The 20247-nt window shown below is 45.4% G+C and overlaps 1 protein-coding gene and 1 non-coding gene across 8 annotated transcripts in view; both read left to right on the top strand.

Moving 5' to 3' along the window:
* PPARG (peroxisome proliferator activated receptor gamma) overlaps positions 1-20247 on the top strand; it is a 125492-nt gene that overhangs the window by 99359 nt on the left and 5886 nt on the right. For all 7 annotated transcript variants that reach the window (XM_020872654.2, XM_070463430.1, XM_070463429.1 and 4 more), the window contains one exon: positions 7154-7604. In XM_020872654.2, coding sequence (XP_020728313.1) covers positions 7154-7604 — 451 coding nt within the window. The remainder of the gene's footprint in view (positions 1-7153; positions 7605-20247) is intronic.
* TRNAG-CCC (transfer RNA glycine (anticodon CCC)) lies at positions 4250-4322 on the top strand. Its single transcript has one exon. It is a non-coding gene; the product is annotated as a tRNA-Gly (tRNA).

Raw genomic sequence — 20247 nt, 5'->3', positions numbered from 1 at the left:
CCCACTGGAACGGCTGTCATTAGGGTGGGTTCCACCAAGCCGGGGGAAGGCTGCTCAGCATAGTGGATAACCAGTTACCCAGAAGCTTTGTGAAGGGAAATGGCTTCATTGAAGAGGCCTTTCTTTAAATTTATCTTCCTGCTCCATTTGACCCTTGCCTGTTCTGTCTCATTGGTGACGCGCCTGCTAGTCTTTCAGGCCCAGCTCCAGCATTTGCCTCCAGGGCAACCAGGGCTTCTCCCTTCCCCACTCAGCTCACCTCTGTCTCTTATTCCCTGGTGCCGTTGGCACTGTGCAGAACAGGTAAATGAACAGATCAGCTAAATGCTCCTTTTTAAAGAAATATCTGTTTATTTGGCTGCATCGGTCTTGGCTGCAGCACGAGAGATCTCTCCTTGCAGCGCACAGACTCTGTGGCGTGTGGGCTTAGTTGCCCCACGGCATGTGGGGTCTCAGTCCCTTGACCAGGGATCGAGCCCGTGTCGCCAGCTTTGCAGGACGGATTCTTAACCAGTGGGCCCGCAGGGGCTCCCCTCCTATCTTTTAAACTTAGACGTCACACCTTTAGAATATGATGGTCCCACTTTCATTGTCCTTCCTCAAAGAGTAATGTTTGGGAACTTTAGGCTCTGGGTCTAGGGGAAGATGGGGAATTGGAATCACAGGGTGTGGGACATCAGAGAAGAAACTTTAGGAGCACTGGACCTTTGAGACACCCTCAAATAGAAATGGAACTGACTCTCCCCATGGTCTGTTTCCCTGTCAGTGGCTTGTTCCTGCCCAGACCCCTTCTTTGAGAAAATCTACAGAACTCTTAAAACCACGAATATGCTAGAACTAGGGTGCTGTGTCTACTGAAGGCAACCTGAGAACTGAACGGACTTTGGAAGTTCCCAGTGTTTGACTGTTACCCTGCTGTGATGATCACACTGGGTGTATCGTTGGCACATGATCCCAAGTTTGTTGATGAAAATAAACAGAGAGTGGTTTTCAAAAAACCATTTTCAGTGCCATGGTTTGTCATAAAACAATAAATAGAAAAACCCTTGGTGTGTCTGCCAGCTTTTCACTCCATATCTGAGGGATGGTGAGGCCCTGCTGACTGCGCTCTGTCTGCAAATAAGGAATAAAGCTTGTTATTTATACTGTATTGGACTTTGGGTCCCAAAGAATCACACTGCTTATAACGCATGTATGTGGAGTCACTGTTTTTATAATTGCAGGAGCAAACTGGTGCCATCATAAAAATGGTTCTTCTAAACAGTGTGTGAAATAGGAATCCAAGGAATAGTAAAACCAGTATGGAAATATAAACTTTTGTGAAAACAGTTCTGTACCCATTTAAATGTTTGCATCCAAAAATTTACAAGGGCCGTCAAATATAGTAACTCAAACTATTGGAAAGATATCTATCCTTTTAAATCCTACGCTTACCAGCTAAACAAAGTGTGGTCTCTCTCCCCTTTTCCCTGAGTGAACTGGAATTTCCTCCCCTAAGAAGGAAGACACCAGACAGACAGACAAAAGAGACTTGGGAACTGCAGTATAAATAAGGAGCAGAATGGTAGTGCTGCTTTGTTTTGATCACTATTGAAGAAATTTGGCTCCTGGAATTGTTAAATCTATAGAGTCACATTCTAAAAATAAATTTATTTCCAGTACTACCAGGAATCACTGAAGATATAACAGATCTGAACAAATGGGCTTCTTTTAGACAGTAAATTTAGAAGATAATATTCTATATAGTCAAGAAGAAAAGCATTTTTAGTTGTTGTTTTTTTCATCTTTAATAATTAGACCTAGTTGGTCAGTACGCTTGTTTGTCAGCTGAGTAACATTTTGGCCAGCCATAGATGTTTCTTTAAGAGATGAGGGTATGTGCTGGGTCATTAAAGTGTGGACAACTCTTCCTATTAAGCTTTTGTGTTAAATCTCTAAACGATGCAGGAAAACGAGATACACCGTAGGGCCTTTCAAACTTAACTTCGATCCCACATTGTTGTTCAGTTGCTAAGTTGCGTCCAGCTCTCTGTGACTCCATGGACCACAGCATGCCAGGCTTCCCTGTCCGTCACTGTCTCCCGGAGTTTGCTTAGACTCACGTCCATTGAGTCGGTGATGCCATCTAATCATCTCAGCCTCTGTCGCCCCCTCCTCTTGCCCTCAGTCTTCAGCACTTAAACGGCATCTCTCAGAAGTAAGAGTTCAAAGGCCCTGTGCCAAGACCCCAGCAGAGATGAGTTTAGAAGCCCCAGTTCCTCCCAGAATTGTCATTTTTTGTGAAAAAAAAAAAAAAAAAGCAAAAGTGGGGAAGTCATGTAGAAAGTAGCAGAAAAAGAAAAGAATTAGTCATGAGTGAGGGGATCTGGTTTAGGGTTTGCTATAAATAACTGTTTGACTTTAGGAAGTCTCTTCGCTTCAGTTTATTCATACCTAGTCAGAGAATGATGCTGCAGATTATTCCTGAAGACCTTCCTGTTAATTCTCTAAGCCGATGGTTCTCCACAGGAAGGAAATAGGGATGACAGAGGAGAAACCAGAAAGAAATTGAGGAACCTCAACCAATGCAAGCTGGATTAACATTCACCCACTGGAGCTAATAGTTGAGGAGAAGAACCATGTGCGCCTCAGCGGGTGAAGGTCAAAAGTGTAAAAAGGAAGGAGACAAAAAAAAAAAAAAAAGGAAGGAGACAATGAAGAAGACAAGGCCCTAAAAATTCACTTTTCTTCCTTGAGGCTTTGCTCTAATCTGTCAAGAAACCTAAGACCACCAGGATCTAAACTAAGATCACCATTTTTCCAGGCTAGTTTTAACTCGGATGCGGTTACCAAGTGATCCTAAGCGTGTAGAGTCGTCTGCTTCACTAATTTCAGTTTCCCAGCTTGGAGATGTCGTCAGAGTTGTTGCTGTTGTTGTTTAGTCGCTAAGTCGTGTCCAACTCTTTGCAACCCCATGGACTGTAGCCTGCCAGGCTCCTCTGTCCTTGGCGTTTCCCAGGCAAGGATATGGAAATGGGTTGCCATTTCCTTCTCCAGGGGAATCTTCCCGACCCAGGGATCGAACCTGCATCTTCTGCATTGGCAGGTGGATTCTTTACCACTGAGCCACCTGGGAAACCCATCACCAGAATAATCCCTGCTTTCTCAGTTGATTTTTTCATTTGTCTTCCCTAGGTTGCCGTTTTATTATTCAAAAGGAGCTGTAAATTTAAAGTATCCGTGTATAGTCACTGAAACAACTCATATATTAAAGTGCTCATGTTGGACTGCTAAGAAACAGTATTATTCTATCTGTCCATTCAAAAAAGTAAACTTTTATTACTCTAATTTGTCTTCATTAATAAGTCAGCTTTTCCGGTGATCTGTGTGTTATACGTAGGTATGCGATAGTTCTAGAACTAATTTTAATTATCTATAAAAACAGTACCCTTAACCCCATCCCAGTTTTGATATGTGGAGCCATTTTTGAAAATCAAAATATATCAGCATAGATGACATTTGATATATCTCTCCAAGGAAAACTAGCTTCCTCTTACTGAAATCACTTTGTTCCCCTGGAGAAACATTGTGTTCAAGTGCGGTTTTCTTCATTCCATCCTGACCTTTCTGTGGTCTGTAGAAGTGCAAGCATTTATAACAGCCAGAGGCTGATTCACCATGAAGCTAATGAAGCCTCAGGGCCTCTTCCCTTGCATAGAGCCCCTTCCAGTGCTCAGGGAAGGGCCTGAGCTATTTGTTCTTATAATTTGTATTACTGAACCCAACAGTTGTTGTAAATGTACTCAACAGTCATGTACATTTCAGGCCCCACAAAGCCTGGATCTCACCCTGATAACGTCCTAGATGTAGTTAAGCATTCTTTCCTGTTAAGGAGAGATGCTTATCTAGCCATTTGATATAGTGTCTGAAGATAAATACATTGTTAGCCCTAAATTAGAAGTGTAAAACCATTAAAACCAAATCTGAAGAGGATATGGTTCCTCTGACAGTGGCAGATCATGCGATGATACCATGCAAGCTAATAGAGCATGTAAGGCTTTGTAGAAAAGACAGAAACGTGCAAGTGAAGTACATTTTATGTGGAACGTTTTACCAGAAGTATAACATTAAGTCATTGATTCAAGACAAACTCCACAGGCCGAATTCCCCTCGTGGTTTTCAGAGTTCAGCCATCTGTAAGCCAGGCAGACCACTATCTTCTGCTGTTTCTGTATGAGGAATCCCAATGTAAACTGTGTGGCTTGGGACTTCCCTGGTGGTCCAGTGGCTAAGACTCTGCACTCCCAATGCAGGGGGCCTGGGTTCAATCCCTGGTCAGGGAACTAGATCCCACATGCCACAACTAAGACCCAGTGCAGCCAAATAAATTAATTAATTAATTTTTTTAAATGTGCGGGTTAACTGTTTGCAGTCTAATAGTTGGTGAACGGGTGGCAAAGAAAGGCAGATCTCCGGGCAGATCACATCTGGATCACCCCTGCAGCTTGATAGATCCACACGGGATCCGAAAGGATCTATGCAGAGTTCAAAAGTGCAAAAAAAAAAAACCCCAGCAACATCAGCTATGACGAGGAAAAACAAAGAAACCCACCTGGGATTCATTTGCATGTCCATACCCAGAATCCTCTGCCAACTCAACGTTTTGAAAATGCTGAAGGATCTTTTTTTTTTTAAAAGAAAAAAACTGGAATGGTTTGGCATGACGGTGGGGGCTGCTGATTCCTTTCTCTGTCCTTGAGTGTTTACTGCCAGGAAATCCTGACCAACGTCGATTGCCAAGGGGTTACCAAGTCACATTGTTGTTAAATTGGGAGAGAAAATTAGCAGGATTTTATGCCTTCTGTGCAACTATGACAGAGTTTCAAAAACAGGAACCTGGGGCTTTATATGAGGGGACAGGGGAAGTCAAGGGGGAAGAGTCACAGGATGATTTATCAGGGCATAGTTCCAGAGAAATTGCTTACATGGAGGTGGGAGAATGTTATGCATCCATTCTCTGCCAAGAAGCTGAGGGACTGAGGTCATCCAAAAGCTGGGCAGATGGAGGTACTGTCTCTCCATACGTGAAGAGGTGATGACTTTATATCCTTGTTGTTTGTGTTTGTACAGGTGCGGGTGGACTCTTCAGGTACCCTCAGATGTCTCATAGCAGTAAAGAAAGTCAGGCTCTTGGTAGCATAAATTATAATGGGCCACAAAACTCTTTGAGATCAGACACCACCTTCTCCTAGGTTCTGTGAAAGCAAGTGTTTGTCAGCATCAGAATCTGGCCTTCTGGAAAAATTCACCACATGTTAACTGAAGAGACTGTCTGTCTCCTCTCTCCTTTTTTTTGGTTTTGTTTTCCCTCCTGTTGATAGTATAGGTCTAAAGTAGAGAAAAAAGCAGAATGCCTTAAAGCAGTATGCACTATTCGTTCCTGGCTTGCTTGAAGACTTAAGAGTCACTGCGAGCTCACTCTTGGGTTCCTCTCATCTGTCCTACTTTGCGGTTTTGTATTTGCTAAACAATACAATTGAAGTGAATTTTGGGGGTTTAAAAAAAGTAACAATTTCTGGAATAACTCCAGTGAATGTTGTTGAAATAAGAGGCAAGTTTGGGAATCTACTCAACATCTAAAACCGCTTAGAATTGGTGTTATGTCCTTCTGTGCAGAGTAGACTTAATAGTTTGGTAACGGGAACTCCCTGGTGGGCCAGTGGTTAGTGCTTTCACGGCTTGGGCCCAGGTTCAGTCGATGGTCAGGGAACTAAAATCCTACAAGACATGTAGCATGCCCCCCCCCCCCCCAAAATTTGATACCAATCCTAGACTGCTGTAGAGATTGATAGGTAGACTGTCTGAACCAGTGGGTCTTGAAGCTGGCTACTGCTGGCTCTCATTGTATCTGCTTCCTTTTGCCAAAGAGGAGAGAATTCTCAGTATCTCTCAATAAAGCTTCTCAAAAGAAGCTGTATTTTTAGTACATCAGAGACTTCATACTCGTGGACATGAATGTGTACATGCACACTCACAGATACACACACACATCACAGACACCACTTCCAAGAAATGAAACTAGCACATCCTCAAGAGAAGAGTTGGAAATCTATGCAGTCCACTTCAGATGAGAAATTCGAGGGCTAGGAAAGATAAATGGCTTTTCTAAAGTCACAGAGTTAACCACAGAACCAAAGCTGGAAGCCAGATACCCTCAACTCTTATTCCTTGCTTCTGAATAAAACACATGACTAGAATTGAGGGGTGGTTCCTTACAGAGTTCAGTAGGTATATACGTGTGTGTGTGTGTGTGTGTGTGTATATAATTGTGGTCACTTATTCAGAGTAGCCTTGAGAATTTCACAAGGACCACAAACCTCTGGTTAAATCTATACAAGGAAATGAAAGAGAAAGATTATTTCATGGACAAAGCCAGCGGGCTTTTGAAAGCAGCCTATTGCAAACCTGAATAACTGATAAACGAGTTTTATTGATTCTTGACCCATAAGGACAGATACTTTGAAAAATAAGTTCCAGCCCTTTTTTATTTTGCCACTTTTGTCCTGTTTGCCCACAGGCCTTATGCAGCTGCTCTTTCTGAAACAGATTGCTTCCAGAGCATTAAAAAAAAAAAAAAGAGGAAAGAAAGAAACAGACATTTTCTTGACTCAGTGTTTTTAGTCTGCTTTCAGACTGATTTTTCTAAAGTTAAGTATAGTTTACATATACATTATGTTTTATTTAAGCTCTGAGAGGATTTAATCTAAAACTGCAAGATTACTTTATGTCCAAGTGAGTCTATTCAACCATGAGTTGCTGAAATAATTTTTTTATTGAAGAAAGGTTAAAAATATATCCCATTGAAATCCAGAATAAAACAGTAGATTTTTGCATCATTTTTTATATCAACAACAAAGACCCTCCAAGCAACAGGAATTGGAGCTATTAGCGAGTCACTGGTTGTGGTATCATATCACCAATGTTGGTGAAATATGTTTGGTTCCAGAAGACAACTTGGAGAATAAATCAAGACATGAGTATTTTCTCATTGTTCAGTGTTTTGAACTTGAAAGATTTTCATTAGCAAAGCAAGTGTCTGTGGAGAAGCTGGGATGGTGTTGACCATGAATGAGAAGTGTCCAACTCAGCCACTTTCTCCCGTTTTTCTTTGCAGCCATTTGTTATCTATGACATGAACTCCTTAATGATGGGAGAAGATAAAATCAAATTCAAGCACATCAGTCCCCTGCAGGAGCCCAGCAAAGAGGTGGCCATCCGCATCTTCCAGGGCTGCCAGTTCCGCTCCGTGGAAGCCGTGCAGGAGATCACAGAGTACGCCAAGAGTATCCCCGGCTTTGTGAACCTCGACTTGAACGACCAAGTGACGCTCCTAAAATACGGCGTGCACGAGATCATTTACACGATGCTGGCCTCCTTGATGAATAAGGATGGGGTCCTCATATCCGAGGGCCAAGGATTCATGACACGGGAGTTTCTAAAGAGCCTGCGAAAGCCCTTTGGTGACTTTATGGAGCCCAAGTTCGAGTTTGCTGTGAAGTTCAACGCACTGGAATTAGATGACAGCGACTTAGCAATATTTATAGCTGTCATTATTCTCAGTGGAGGTAAGTTGCTGCCTGCGGTTTTCCGTGAAGGAGGGTGGGGTGGGGGTGGGATGGCTGAATGAATCTCGACTTGCCTTCGCGTGAGGCTTTGTGCCTTTTCTCTCTGCACCTACCACACTTTCCACACAGAAAGTGCCAATGGGATAATGCCCTGGGAGGCATACCGAGAAAGAATATTGATTTCCTTCTGACGGCTGTGGGTAACTCAGGCGCTTTTCCTTTATTCTGAAAAATATTTTTTTCTGGTCAAATCCAAACATGGAAGACAAATGCCCTCTTCTCCTTTTTTTTTTTTCTCTTTTCTTTTTCCTTGTCTTTTTCTGTTCCTTTCCAGAAGGCCAGCCTATTCTTCATTTAAGTAATGATATGTATAACTTTGTGAGACGATGCTCTCTTGCATAGAGCAAGCACCACTGTGTGTGTGTGTGTGTGTGGTCAGATTATGGTCCAGCCCCAGCATCAGCAAGCTGTTACTTTGAATCGCTTTCGCAGGTTCAGGGATCAAAGAGCACACGTCTGCTGAGCTCTGCCTCCTCTCCCGTGTGGAGTCCTCTGACCACTCCCCTGACATGCCTTGGTGAGGCGGTTGGCTGTGATCAGGAATGCAGTCCGAACCAGAGAACACCCAGAAAATTGAGTTATTTAGGCATTCATTGTACTTTTGGCCTTGCAAGGGCGTGATCTAATTAACCAACTCCGAAAGCCAGGTTTTACACTAAATGCTACATTCATTGGCACCTCGTGGGTTTCCAACTTGAGTAGGAGAAAGTTTTAGTGTCATCTCTCTCTATAAAAATTGTCTTTACACACCACTTTTCTTTACTGAGGTGGACTTCGGGTGAAGTTTTTGTGGGTGATCTACAGAATACCCCCTGTGCGTGAAAACTGATGTGTAGGGAGATGGTGGTCCTATAGATGCAAGTTGTGTGTGACTCGACAGCACGTTGCAGAGAGCAAGGTCCACTCTGGTCTTTTGTTGTCTAGATGCTCGAGAGCAGAGTGTTTCTGAAATCAGATGCACGGTCTTTTGTTGTCTAGATGCTCGAGAGCAGAGTGTTTCTGAAATCAGATGCACAGTAATGAGAATAGTAAGTAGCAAATACTTATTGAGTACTTACTATGTGCAGGAAGTGTTCTGACCACTTCACACACATTCTTTTAATTCTCACAACCCCAGTGAGGTAAATACTGTTTTGCAAATGAGGAAACCAAAGCACTAAAAGGTTCAGTCACTTGGCCAGAATCTCCCAGACAGCAAAGATGGAGCCAGGATGATGAACCGAGGTCATCTGGCTGACTCCACGGTCTACACTGGTAGCCCACTTTACATGACCAAGGTGCAAATAGATAACAACACAGTGCAGATTAACTCTGACGCCACAAGCCGTGTTATGTTGTCGTGTTATGTTTTATGATAGCAAAACTATGCTATCCAGTGTGTTTTGATACCTACTTCTTCAGTTGACCCTTGAATCTCTGGAATCTGTGATTAATTCAGCAAAGAATGAGATTCCAGTTTATGTTAGGTCCACTGGGAGAAAAAGATTCAATTTTGAACAACCAGGTTAGAAAACAAGTTGGTATTGTTTAGCTAATATTTTAAGGCCCATTTTATTTTTATTGAAATATAGAAATATAATTATTAACGTGTGATCTGTTTCTAAGATTTTTCCTGATTATACCATATACACCATGTTTATGGGCTTCCCCAGTAGCTCAGTGGTAAAGAATCTGCCTGCAATGCAGGAGGTGCAGGTTCAATCCCTGGGTGGGGAAGATCCCCTGGGGTAGGAAATGGCCACCCACTCCAGGATTCTTGCCTGGAGAATCCCGTGGACAGAGGAGCCTGGAGGGCCACAGTCCATCGGGTCACAGAGAATCAGATATGATAACAACTGAGCACGTACCAGGTTTATATTCCTTTTTTCACGTAATCATTTCTCATGTCATTAACACTCTTGATACTTTTCTTAATTTTGAAAATAAGAGTAATATATGGTCATTTTTAAATTCAAAGAGTATAGAAAGGTGTAAGTGAAAAGTAAAGCTCCGTATCCTCAAAATAAAATAGGATTAACAAAGGTCTGTTTCTTCCACCAAAACGTTTCTGTGCCTGTACTGGCATATATGTATGCCGCCGTTTAAAATTTGTTTTAGTTGAAGTATAGTTGACTGACAGCGTTGTGTTCATTTCTGCTGTAATGCAAAATGATTCAGCTGCGTGTGTGTGTATATGTTTATTCCTTTTTTATTCTTTTGCATCATGATTTGCCACAGGATATTGAACATGGTTCCCTGTGCTATCGAGTAGGACGTGCTGTCTGTCCGTTCTTTAGGTAATAGCTTACGTCTGCCAACTGCAGCCTCCCACTCCATCCCTCCCCCATCTCCTGTCTTTCTTGGCGACCTGAAGTCTATTATCTCTGTGAGTCTCTCCCTATTTCACAGATAGTTTCACTTGTGTCATATTTTAGATTTCACGTGTAAGTGACATCGTTCGGTGCTCGTTCTCCTGACTCACTTCACTTAGTGTGATGACCTCTGGTTGTAGCCGTGTTGCCGCAAATGGCACTGGCTCACTCTTTTTTGTGACTAATAATTCCATGGTAAACATGAAGCACAGCTTCTCTATCCGTTCATCTGTCTATTGGCCGTTTCGGTTGTTTCCGTATCTTGGCGATTGTGAATAGCGCCGCTGTGAACATAGGGGTGCATGTATCTTTTTGAATTAGAGTTTTATCTGGATATATGCCCAGGAGTGGGATTGCTGAATCATGTGGCAACTCTATTTTTAGTTTTTTGAGGAACCTCATACTGTTTTTCATAGTGGCTGCACCAACTTACATTCTCACCAACAGTGTAGGAGGGTTCCCTTTTCTCTGCACCCTCTTCAGCATTTGTTATTTGTAGACTTTTAACGATGGCCATTCTGACTACTGTGAGGTAGTACCTCATTGTAGTTTTGATTTGCATTTCTCTAATATATGCTATCATTTTTAATGACTATAACATATTTCTTTCTATAATAGACCATTGCATGCTAAATTATCTCCCTGCTTATGTGTAGGTTGCTTTATATTATAAGAGCAAATTATGACTGATTTATGTTATAGAAAATTATGGAAAACGTGTTCTAAATTCTACTGCAGTGATTCTTCTTATCTTTAAATTTCTGTTAACATTTCAGATTATTTTCTCACTCTATAAATTACCAGAAGTAGAATTGCTGAGTAGATGGCCATGAGCATTTTTAAATCTTTTGTTTAATTATTGCCAAATTGTTTTTCCACAAAGTTTGTACCAGTTTATATTCATTCCTACTACAGATAATAAGGGAGGCATTTGAAATAAGTCATTCCAACATGCTTGGTTTCTATCCAGGAAAGGTTTAGGCAAGAAATAATTATGGTAATTCATGGCTTTTTGAACCTGAGCAATGTTGTTTTAGGGGCATGTGAGATGACAGTATGATTTCATCTAGAAAAATGCCATATACTACCCACGACACACAGATTAGATTATTTTAAAAACCATTTATTCAGTTAGGCGTTTAAAATGTGTATGAATTGGTCCAAAATACCTCTGAGAATAACTTGATTTAATTTAATAGATACTGCAGACTTCGGTTTTCAGTTATGAAAATTAAAAATGGTATCATTTAAATGTCGGCGCTGTATAAACAAGTTCCTTTGAGCGTTCCCCAGACTGTCTTCACAGTAGCCAGTTTCCAGAGTTCATTGGATCCTCACAACAATGTGAAGAAACCTGAAAGTAGATAGAATCTTAAAATCATATATCTGTAGTTATAATGAGAAGAAAACCCTGTGGATCATTTGAGACTTCCTTTAAAAAAAAAGAAAAACTTACCATTGACCCACTGGCAAGTTCCCATATCGCAAAAGGGAAATCCTTCTCTTCCCTGAGCGAAGTTTGATTTTGTCGCTGAAGCCAGCCTCTGGGCACTAGGTAAGAATGGATAAACTGGACCCCATGTTTGCTCAACACCCAAGAGCTTGATTCCCTCCTTTATTCAGAGAGCTGGTTGGGCAGAGGCCAGAGAAAGAGCTGCTGTGGTCATTCTGGATCCAAAGACTGGATCCCAGTGAGATGAGCTTCCTGGTCATCTGTAGATGGTGGAACCACAATCCCAGACAGTGGTTTGTTTGAGTACACCATGTAATTTCTCATACAACATATAATTTCTCAATTCCCATCCTGGGTTTTCCAAAGGAAAATGTTCATGTAAGCAGAGGCTTTGACAAATTTCTGATCCTACCTGTTCTTAACCAGAGGGGTTATTTTCTCCTCTGTGGTTTGTTCTGAAGTCTGCAGATCGCTTCATTGACTTGAGAGAGGAGTGTCATGGGCAGGGGACCTGGTGACCTCCTTCTAAGCTGGCCTTAAGTGTCACTCACAGAAGAGCTTCGTTCCAGTCAAAGTTATGACCGTAGACTGAAGGGGAGATGGGCATTATGTAAGAGTGGGGTGGTGAGAAAGTGGGGAGGTTAAGGGTGGGGGATTCCCCAGAGGACCCAAAGGGGGTTTTTGGATGAAAGTACCTGATTTTGACCCAACTAAGTATTCGCTGGGGAAACTGGAGTTGCAGTAGTAAAGATCACGGTCACTCGGCTTCAACCCTAGAAACTGCTGATGCCGTTAGATTTGGTCCTTAGATTGGCCTGGTGTTCAGCATCTCTACTATGTATTCAGCTCTCAGACCAAGCTCGCTGAGAGAGGTGACCTAGTTCTTCTCAGAATTTCCTCCTCTCTCCCTCCTTCTCCTTCGAGCTTCAAGCAAGAAGAACAAGACTAAAAAGAACCACATTCCCCGAACCAAAGGACAGCGCTTTGTCCCTTACTTTCTCCCACTAGGTCCCGACAGTTCTCCTGTATCTTTATTCTTACTCCATAGAGAGAAAAGAGAGTCAGAGATGAAAGGGTTGTGTCTAAGATCTGACAACTCATGAGCAGTGAAACTAGAAGGGAAGCCCAGGTATCCTGACTGTCCCCTCCTCGGTTCCCTTCTGCCACTTGACTGGCAGATGTGGTCAACTCCCTCATTAGGTCAGTGGCCCCAGCCTGTGTTCCCATCACTGTTCTGGAGCCCTGGCCCCAGAGTCCAGAAGCAAGGCTTCCTCAGGAGTCATGATAAGGGAAGAGAAGGAGCAAGAAGCCCTTGCTCCCTCTCGTCTCCCTGCCTGGATGGGTGGCGTCAAAAGTAATAAAACTGCCTCCAGCAAGGGCATGCTTGCAGCTGGCGCCACAGCATCATGCCAGCCACACCAGCAAACTCCCCGAAACCTACCAGCAGCCAAGGCCAAGTGGAAAGCTCAGTAAAGCTGACAAGCCCCAGGACACTCCACTGGACACTTTGCCCCCCTCGGGCGTTTGCTGTTTGGTGGAGAAAAAGCATAGGAGGGTTCCAGCTGGAACTCAGCAACAGGAAAAAGCTCTTTCTGTTAATTCAAAACAGTTTGGAATCCATCACAGTTCTCCCCAAACGTCCACGATATGAGGGAGGAAATTCACTGGATTTTACAATATATTTCTCGAGGCAGATTGTCATCACCATCCTAATGACAGAGAAGCTGTAAATATTGGTGCAGGAGCCACAGATGGCAAGTCACCCGGCCTCCTCATTTACCCTCTTGGGTCTGGCTGGGTTATGCAAACCTCCTATATAGCGGCTCCTCCTGTTTCCAGCCATTCCGGTCATGTTCTTTCTCCATGAAGCAGTTTTGGACAGCTGCTCTTGGAGCGACTGTGTGCTTTTCTCTTGTAGAATGGGCAGAGCGCATGGGCTACTAGGGGGGATTGTTCATAACTATACATCTGCAGGTGAAGGAAGAGTCGATATTCTGTGACAATGGAAAACACCTAGACCTCTCAGGTCAGTACACTAGAGCTCTGTTTATATCCTTGGTCATGACTTACATGTGTACAGATATATACTTTTTAAATAATTATTTGTTTATGGCTGCACCTCGGAGCATGCAGGATCTTAGTTCCCCAACCAGGGATTGAAGCCATGACCCCCTACATTGGAAGGGCAGAGTCTTAACCACTGGACTGCCAGGGACATCCCATAGATGCAATGTATATGTTTTAGTTTGTTGGGATTAGAGTCAAGAGCACAGAACCCAGCCCAGAATAAGTACCTAATAAATGCTTATTGAGTGAACAGTGATCTAATATTTACTAGTAAAAAGATCTGCCATTTGTTCACTACTTCACTGTGAACCAGAATAGAGAGTAAGCACTTTACTTACGTCCTGAATCTTTAATTTTCCCTGCAGTTCTAGAAAATCTCTCACTTATCCCCATTTTTACAGACGGAGAAAACAGAAGGTTAGAATTGCTTTAGATTAAGCAATTTGTCCCAAGGTCACTGAGCTCCTAATCAGTGAGGCCAAGGTCAGACCCAACCTGACCTTCAAACAGATGCCCTTAACTGCCACTGCGTCGGTGTGAGTTGAGATGTGAAACCATCCCAGTTACTTACCTTGGTCTTAGAGTTCTTTGGCAGTTATCCAAAATTACCATTTCCCTATTACCTTCAAGTATTTCAGTCAAGAATTCCCAGGTACAGTTCAAACATCACTTCCTACTATCCAGAGCCCTTCTCGTGACACCGTTTGTCCCCAGCTGCCTCACAAAATTACACCCCAGGTTTGAGAACTGCTCTGGGAAGGCGTGGACCCCCATGTTAACCCCGAGATTGGTGCTGGTTCTTCCGTTTCTTCAGGTAGCATGGCCCCCATTCACAGAGCTCCCTGCAAAAACTGACCGTAAACTGGAGGTTCTCAAGTAAACACATCCCAGCACGGTCAGATAGCATCTGACAGCAGGTTCTGACAGAGAGGAGTGGTTGCGGGGAAGTTTGTGAGAGAAGTGTAAAACTGTTAAAATACCTTCCAGTAACTTAACGTCTTCCTGACCATCCACATGTTCACCCTGCCCATTCCTTGTAGGGCAGGCACCCCTCTGGAGGACTGTGGACGCACAGGTCCAGGGTGGGAGGGCCTCTGGGCTTGTGCGTGTCAGCTCCTCCGCATCCCTAACTGCCCTCCAGAACCTCGTGGATATTGACAGCTCGTGTATAATCCTTTCCTTTTAACTCAGAACCGTTGTTCCTGCCAGTTAGGACGGACAGCCCCCCTCTCCTCTGGAACATAAGGCAAGAGGGCAGGTGCCTGAGTGAGCCTGTGCTGTTCGTGAGGAAACCCCAGCTCGGGGGTGGGGGGGACCCTGATTCTCCACAACCCAATGGTCCCCATGTCTTCTTTGTCTGCCGGCATCATCCTTACTGGTTAACTGGGAGGAGACAAAACCAAAAATAGTTTAAAACTGAGGTATTATAAATGCTGTGAAGAACGGTAGAGCAGATTTCTTCCATTCTGCTGTGACAGTTAAATATTCATCCACTTTATCCATACGAGACTTAGGCTGGTACCTAAGGGTAAAAGCTGTTTTTTCTAACTGTTCTTGGTAATATTGAGAAAAAACACAGACATCTGATTTCTCATGTGACCGAACTTTGAGCTGGACAGTGGAGGATTGTTGATTATATGATTCATGTTCCCCGCCTGGGCCATGGTTGTGTGAGAGAGTAATTGCTTTCACTTATTAATTGGAAAATATCGACTGGGCACCTGTACTGTGTCCACACAGCGGGACCCGGCTCCCTTCTCCTGGTGTTCGGGTCTCCCCACTGCTGCCGTGACCAGCAGGCAGATCCTGTCAGGTGGCTGAGATGGCTTTGAATGATGACTCAGTGTGGGTTATCCAGAAATGTCCCATAGAGGGCTTGGTTTCGGCAGAGGGAGGTGTATTTATATAAGTTCTCAACTGGCACCCAAATTCTAAAAACCAGAGACTTCGGGGCTGGGGTGGGCAGGGAGAAGAACACACTAGAATCATCTGAGGAACTTAAACCACACACACACACACACACACACGCTCACACACACACGCTCACACACACACACATACATACACACACTCACACACACGCTCACACACACACTCGCTCACACACACGCTCACACACTCGCTCACATTCACACACGCTCACACACATACACACACGCTCACACACGCTTACACACGCTCACATTCACACACACTCGCTCACACACTCACACATACACACACGCACGCACACACATGCTCACACGCTTGCTCACATTCACACACACGCTCACACACACGCTCACACACACACACGCTTACACACGCTCACATTCACACACTCGCTCACACATACACGCACGCACACACACATGCTCACACACTTGCTCACATTCACACACGCTCACACACGTTCACACACACACGCTCACACACTCGCTCACACACACTCGCTCTCACACACTCGCTCACACACACGCGCTCACACACACACTCGCTCTCACACACTCGCTCACACACGCTCACACACACGTTCACACACACACGCTCACACACACATTCACACACTCGCACACATTCACACACTTATGCTCACACACACGTTCACACACACACACTCGCTCACACACATGCTCACACACACGCTCACACACACACACGCTCACACACACATGCTCACACACACGCTCACACACACGCTCACACACACACTCACACACACACACGCTCACACACACGTTCACACACTCGCACACATTCACACACTTATGCTCACACACGCTCACACACACACTCGCACACACACACTCACACACACACACGCTCACACACACGCTCACACACACACGCTCACACACACACGCGCTCACACACACGCTCACACACACGTTCACGCACACTTACACACACACTCACACACGCTCGCTCACACACGCTCACACACGCTCACACACACACTCGCTCACACACACCCGTGCTCACACACACACACACACACATGCTCACACACACAGAGGCTTTTGTCATTTGTAGTAGAGCACTGAAGCATCTTTATCTGTGGCTGCTTCAGAAATAAATCCCCTCCCAACCCCAGGCCCCATAGACTGGGATCATTCGTCGTGGCACTTAACCTCAGAGATAGACATGGGCTTGAAAGCCAAACTGCTGAGTCATTCCTGTCCCCGCACCGATATCTTGGAAGAGGCTCAGTCAGCCAGTCAGTGGGCCACTGTGGGGAGCACTTTATCATTTGGGGTTCTCACAATGTGTGGTTAAACTCTGGGTGACCCCAGGCAGCCTTCCAGACTGGCACAAGCTCGCCAGGACACTCAGACAGATCCTCTTCCAGTGAGGAGGGGTGAAACCGGTTCCGGCTCCAGAGGCCAGCACAGGTGGCGAGGGGAGAGCGCCTGCCCGGGGCCCCCCCTGCCCCCCGGCCACCCCCCATCTGTGGACCAGGAGAGGCAGGAGGGGCGGTGGGAGGCTGTGGGCTCCCCAGACCCCCCACTCTACCACTTACTACATGTGTGACCGTACGCATTTACCTGCCGGGGCCTCGAGTGCCGTATCAGTTCCCTAAGTACACAACATTATGTGAAGCCTCTGGCACGATGCCTGGGGACATGGCTGGCACACATGAATGATCGTTTTCCCTCTTCCCTTGTGTGATATAATGTAAAGTAGGGCCATGCGATCCTGCCAGTCAGACCGCTTGAAATTTCACTAATAGTCCTTCTTAAAATCCCTGAGTACCATATAAATACTCCTTGGGAGATATCAGCTAATCTCTTTATCAGCTATCACTTTAAGGGGATCAGCTGTGGATTGAGAACAAAACCCCAAGGGAGAAAGATACTGGGAGAATGGGCGAGGGGAGAGCTCTGGGCGCTGCTGGCCCCCGCAGGAGGTGTGGACCCAGCAGGAGCCTGTGTGTGGGGAGACGGGGGCGGGGGGCGGGGGTGTGGAATGCTGTCAAGTCTGGGGGGACATTATGTGTTGAGAGGTCATACTTAGCAGTTGGAGGTCACACCTGTTTTGATATCACAGGTTCTTCTCAAAGATGTTGGCCGGGACAATGTGGGGGAGGGAGGGGAGGAGTGCAGAGAGCTAATTCTCGGCCACCTTCTATTTTGTTGACTCCCTTTGGTTTGTCTTAGCACTTCTAGAGGTTGAGGAAGCAAGGAAGAGTCACTGGATTTGGAGCGTGAGTGTGTCAGGCTTGATGGAGAAGAAACCATTCTCCATCTTTCCACTCCAGCCTTGTTCCTCTGCCCCCACTTCCTGGTTGGAGCTGGGGTGAGACACAGAAGGGGCAGATATTGACCTGCATCCCTGGGCTTGAAGGGAGTCAGTAGCTTCCCTGGTCCAGACCCAGAGAAGGGGAGCAAACCCCAAGGCTGAGTTTCACTTGAGTGACCTTGAATGTCCAGAACAAGGGGACCCGAACACTCCGCGAAAGGAGTTAGAAAAAGACGGGACTTCCCAAGGGCAGGATTGATGTCTCCAGTCCCATTTCCATTGGAAATAAAACAGGAGCCACACTCCCTTCACTGCAGGTGCCCTCAAGAGATGCAAGAGCTGTGAACACAGCAGAGGGGGAAGCCCCGCCCACCTTGTTGCCAGATGCCTTTGTGTCCTGGGCTGTAGTCAGGGAGGTGGCTTTTGGAGGCAGCAGTCAAGCGTTTTGAGATGAGGGGACTTGGTGTGCAACTGCTGCTTAAACAGCAGATGAAAGAAAGTAGGACCTGGGCGTGGTTTCACGGTGGTGGTCCTCCCACCCTCCATCCTAGCCAAGTCGCATGTATCACTGCTACATCCTTGGTGGCCGTCACTTGGGCACAGAAAAAGCGTTTCCTGAACCGTTGTCTAACAAGGATGTGTTAGACCGTGAACCCCTTCAGAGGGAAAGAGTCTGCCAGCAACATGTGCCTCCACGGCTGACGCGCTTGCCCCAGATGACCTGTGTCTGCCCTGTTGTTCCCTTTCCCCGATAGCAGTGGTCGACCACATTTCTCCCCACCTCATCTGCTGCTCACACTTCTCATCATCGTAGGCTGGCCTTGCTAGGATTCCTGCCACTGCATCCCCAGCAAGGGGCAGTCCCAGGAGTGGAAAAAGAAAAGCATCTGGAAGGCAGGGTGAGGAAGGGAGCAGTTAAGGGAGGAAGAATAGGAGAGATGCAGAGAAGACCCGGGGGCAGCAGAGAAATGAGAGGAGCAGAAAGGGAAGAAGAAAACAGGCGTATTGGACTGTACCGTTACACAGAGCAACTGGAAATCGCTGAATTTCCATGCGTCAGATGCTGCTCCAGGCACTTTTCATCGCGGGGCTCATTCTGTCCTCTCGTCCACACCATGCGCTGGATTACTGTCAGGTCTCCCGTCTTCTAAATGAGGAAACTGAGGCACAGAGAGGTTTAGGAACGTGCCCAGGGTTACCCAGCAAGTAAGCTTGGAGGTTGAGATTCCAGATGCTTCTGGAATCTGGTGTTTGCTCTTGGCTTCCTGTCACCTGGAAGTTTTTAGGAGTGACAGTCACACCCCAGGGCCAAGTTAGAGTCTCTGAAGAGGGGAGCCAGGTATGCGTGTTTGTGTGTTTTTAATTTCCCGAGATAATTTCAGTGTAGAGGCAAAGTCAAGAATCACTGCACTCAATCAAGCCCCAGTTCAAATTTAAATATGAAAAGAACACATGTGAAAATTCTCTGAGGTTTCTTTTTTTTTTCTCTCTCTCTCTTAAAGGTGGGATGGTGGGAGGGAGTTGCTACAGGCCATGCCAGAGTTTGCCAGAGACAGACCTGGGTGAATGCAGAGGTTTGCCTAGTGGTTCCCATGATTCTGATGGTTATATCAGGGAAGGACCACGAAACCCCAAGACCATCTCTAAGAAAGAAGTGAATGTGGGCACTGGGGTTTCTTTGTTTCATAACTGTTCTTAAGCAGTCTTGCTTACACACATTCAACGACAAGAATGAGAGCTTGCCCCAGACTCCCAACGTGTGTCTGTATCAGGAGCCCTTATCTCATGCTCCTGAATTTCTCCTCTACCAGTGACAGCTCAGAAACCACCCCATTTCCCAGCTGCATAGATACCACCCACCCCACTCCAGACACTATCCCTGTGGGAACTGCCTCTGCCTGAACAAACACAGAGACCAGTACTGTGTTATAAAGCTCCTTTACCTGACTCCTTCTCACCATGACCTTAAGGGAAGAAACCACTGTTGTCCTAGAGATTAAGGCAAACCCAGAAAGATAAGATGATTTGTCCACAGTCACATGGAGCCACGGGGAGGACAGACGAGATCAAGTCTTCAGTTTCCAAATCCACTGCTGTTTAAAAAAAAAAGCACGTTTTATTTTGTATGGGGTGTAGCCTATGAACAGTGTTGTGGTGGTTTCAGGTGGACACCAAAGGGACTCAGCCATACGTTCCATGTGTCCGTCCTCCCCCAAAGCTCCCCTCCCATCCAGGCTGCCACAGGACATTGAGAGGAGCGCTGTGTGCTGTGTATACAGTAGGTACTTGATGGTTATCCATTTTAAATATAGCGTCCACTGCTCCTTTTTTAAGACACCTGTGTACTTAGGGAGCAGTGGGAAAAGGAAACTGGAGAGGAAGAGGAAGTGCAATGCCAAGTGCGAGCTCCCCAAGGAGCCCCACCTCCCTCCCGTCTCACCCGAGCTGTTCTTTCATTGCCTCGGGATCAATTTACCACTCCCCAGCTGTCAGG

The sequence above is a fragment of the Odocoileus virginianus genome, unplaced genomic scaffold (genome assembly GCF_023699985.2).
Source record: "Odocoileus virginianus isolate 20LAN1187 ecotype Illinois unplaced genomic scaffold, Ovbor_1.2 Unplaced_Contig_2, whole genome shotgun sequence".
Classification (NCBI taxonomy): Eukaryota; Metazoa; Chordata; class Mammalia; order Artiodactyla; family Cervidae; genus Odocoileus; species Odocoileus virginianus.
The sequence above is the reverse complement of the archived record's forward strand: the minus strand, read 5'-3'. Positions and strand labels throughout refer to the sequence as shown.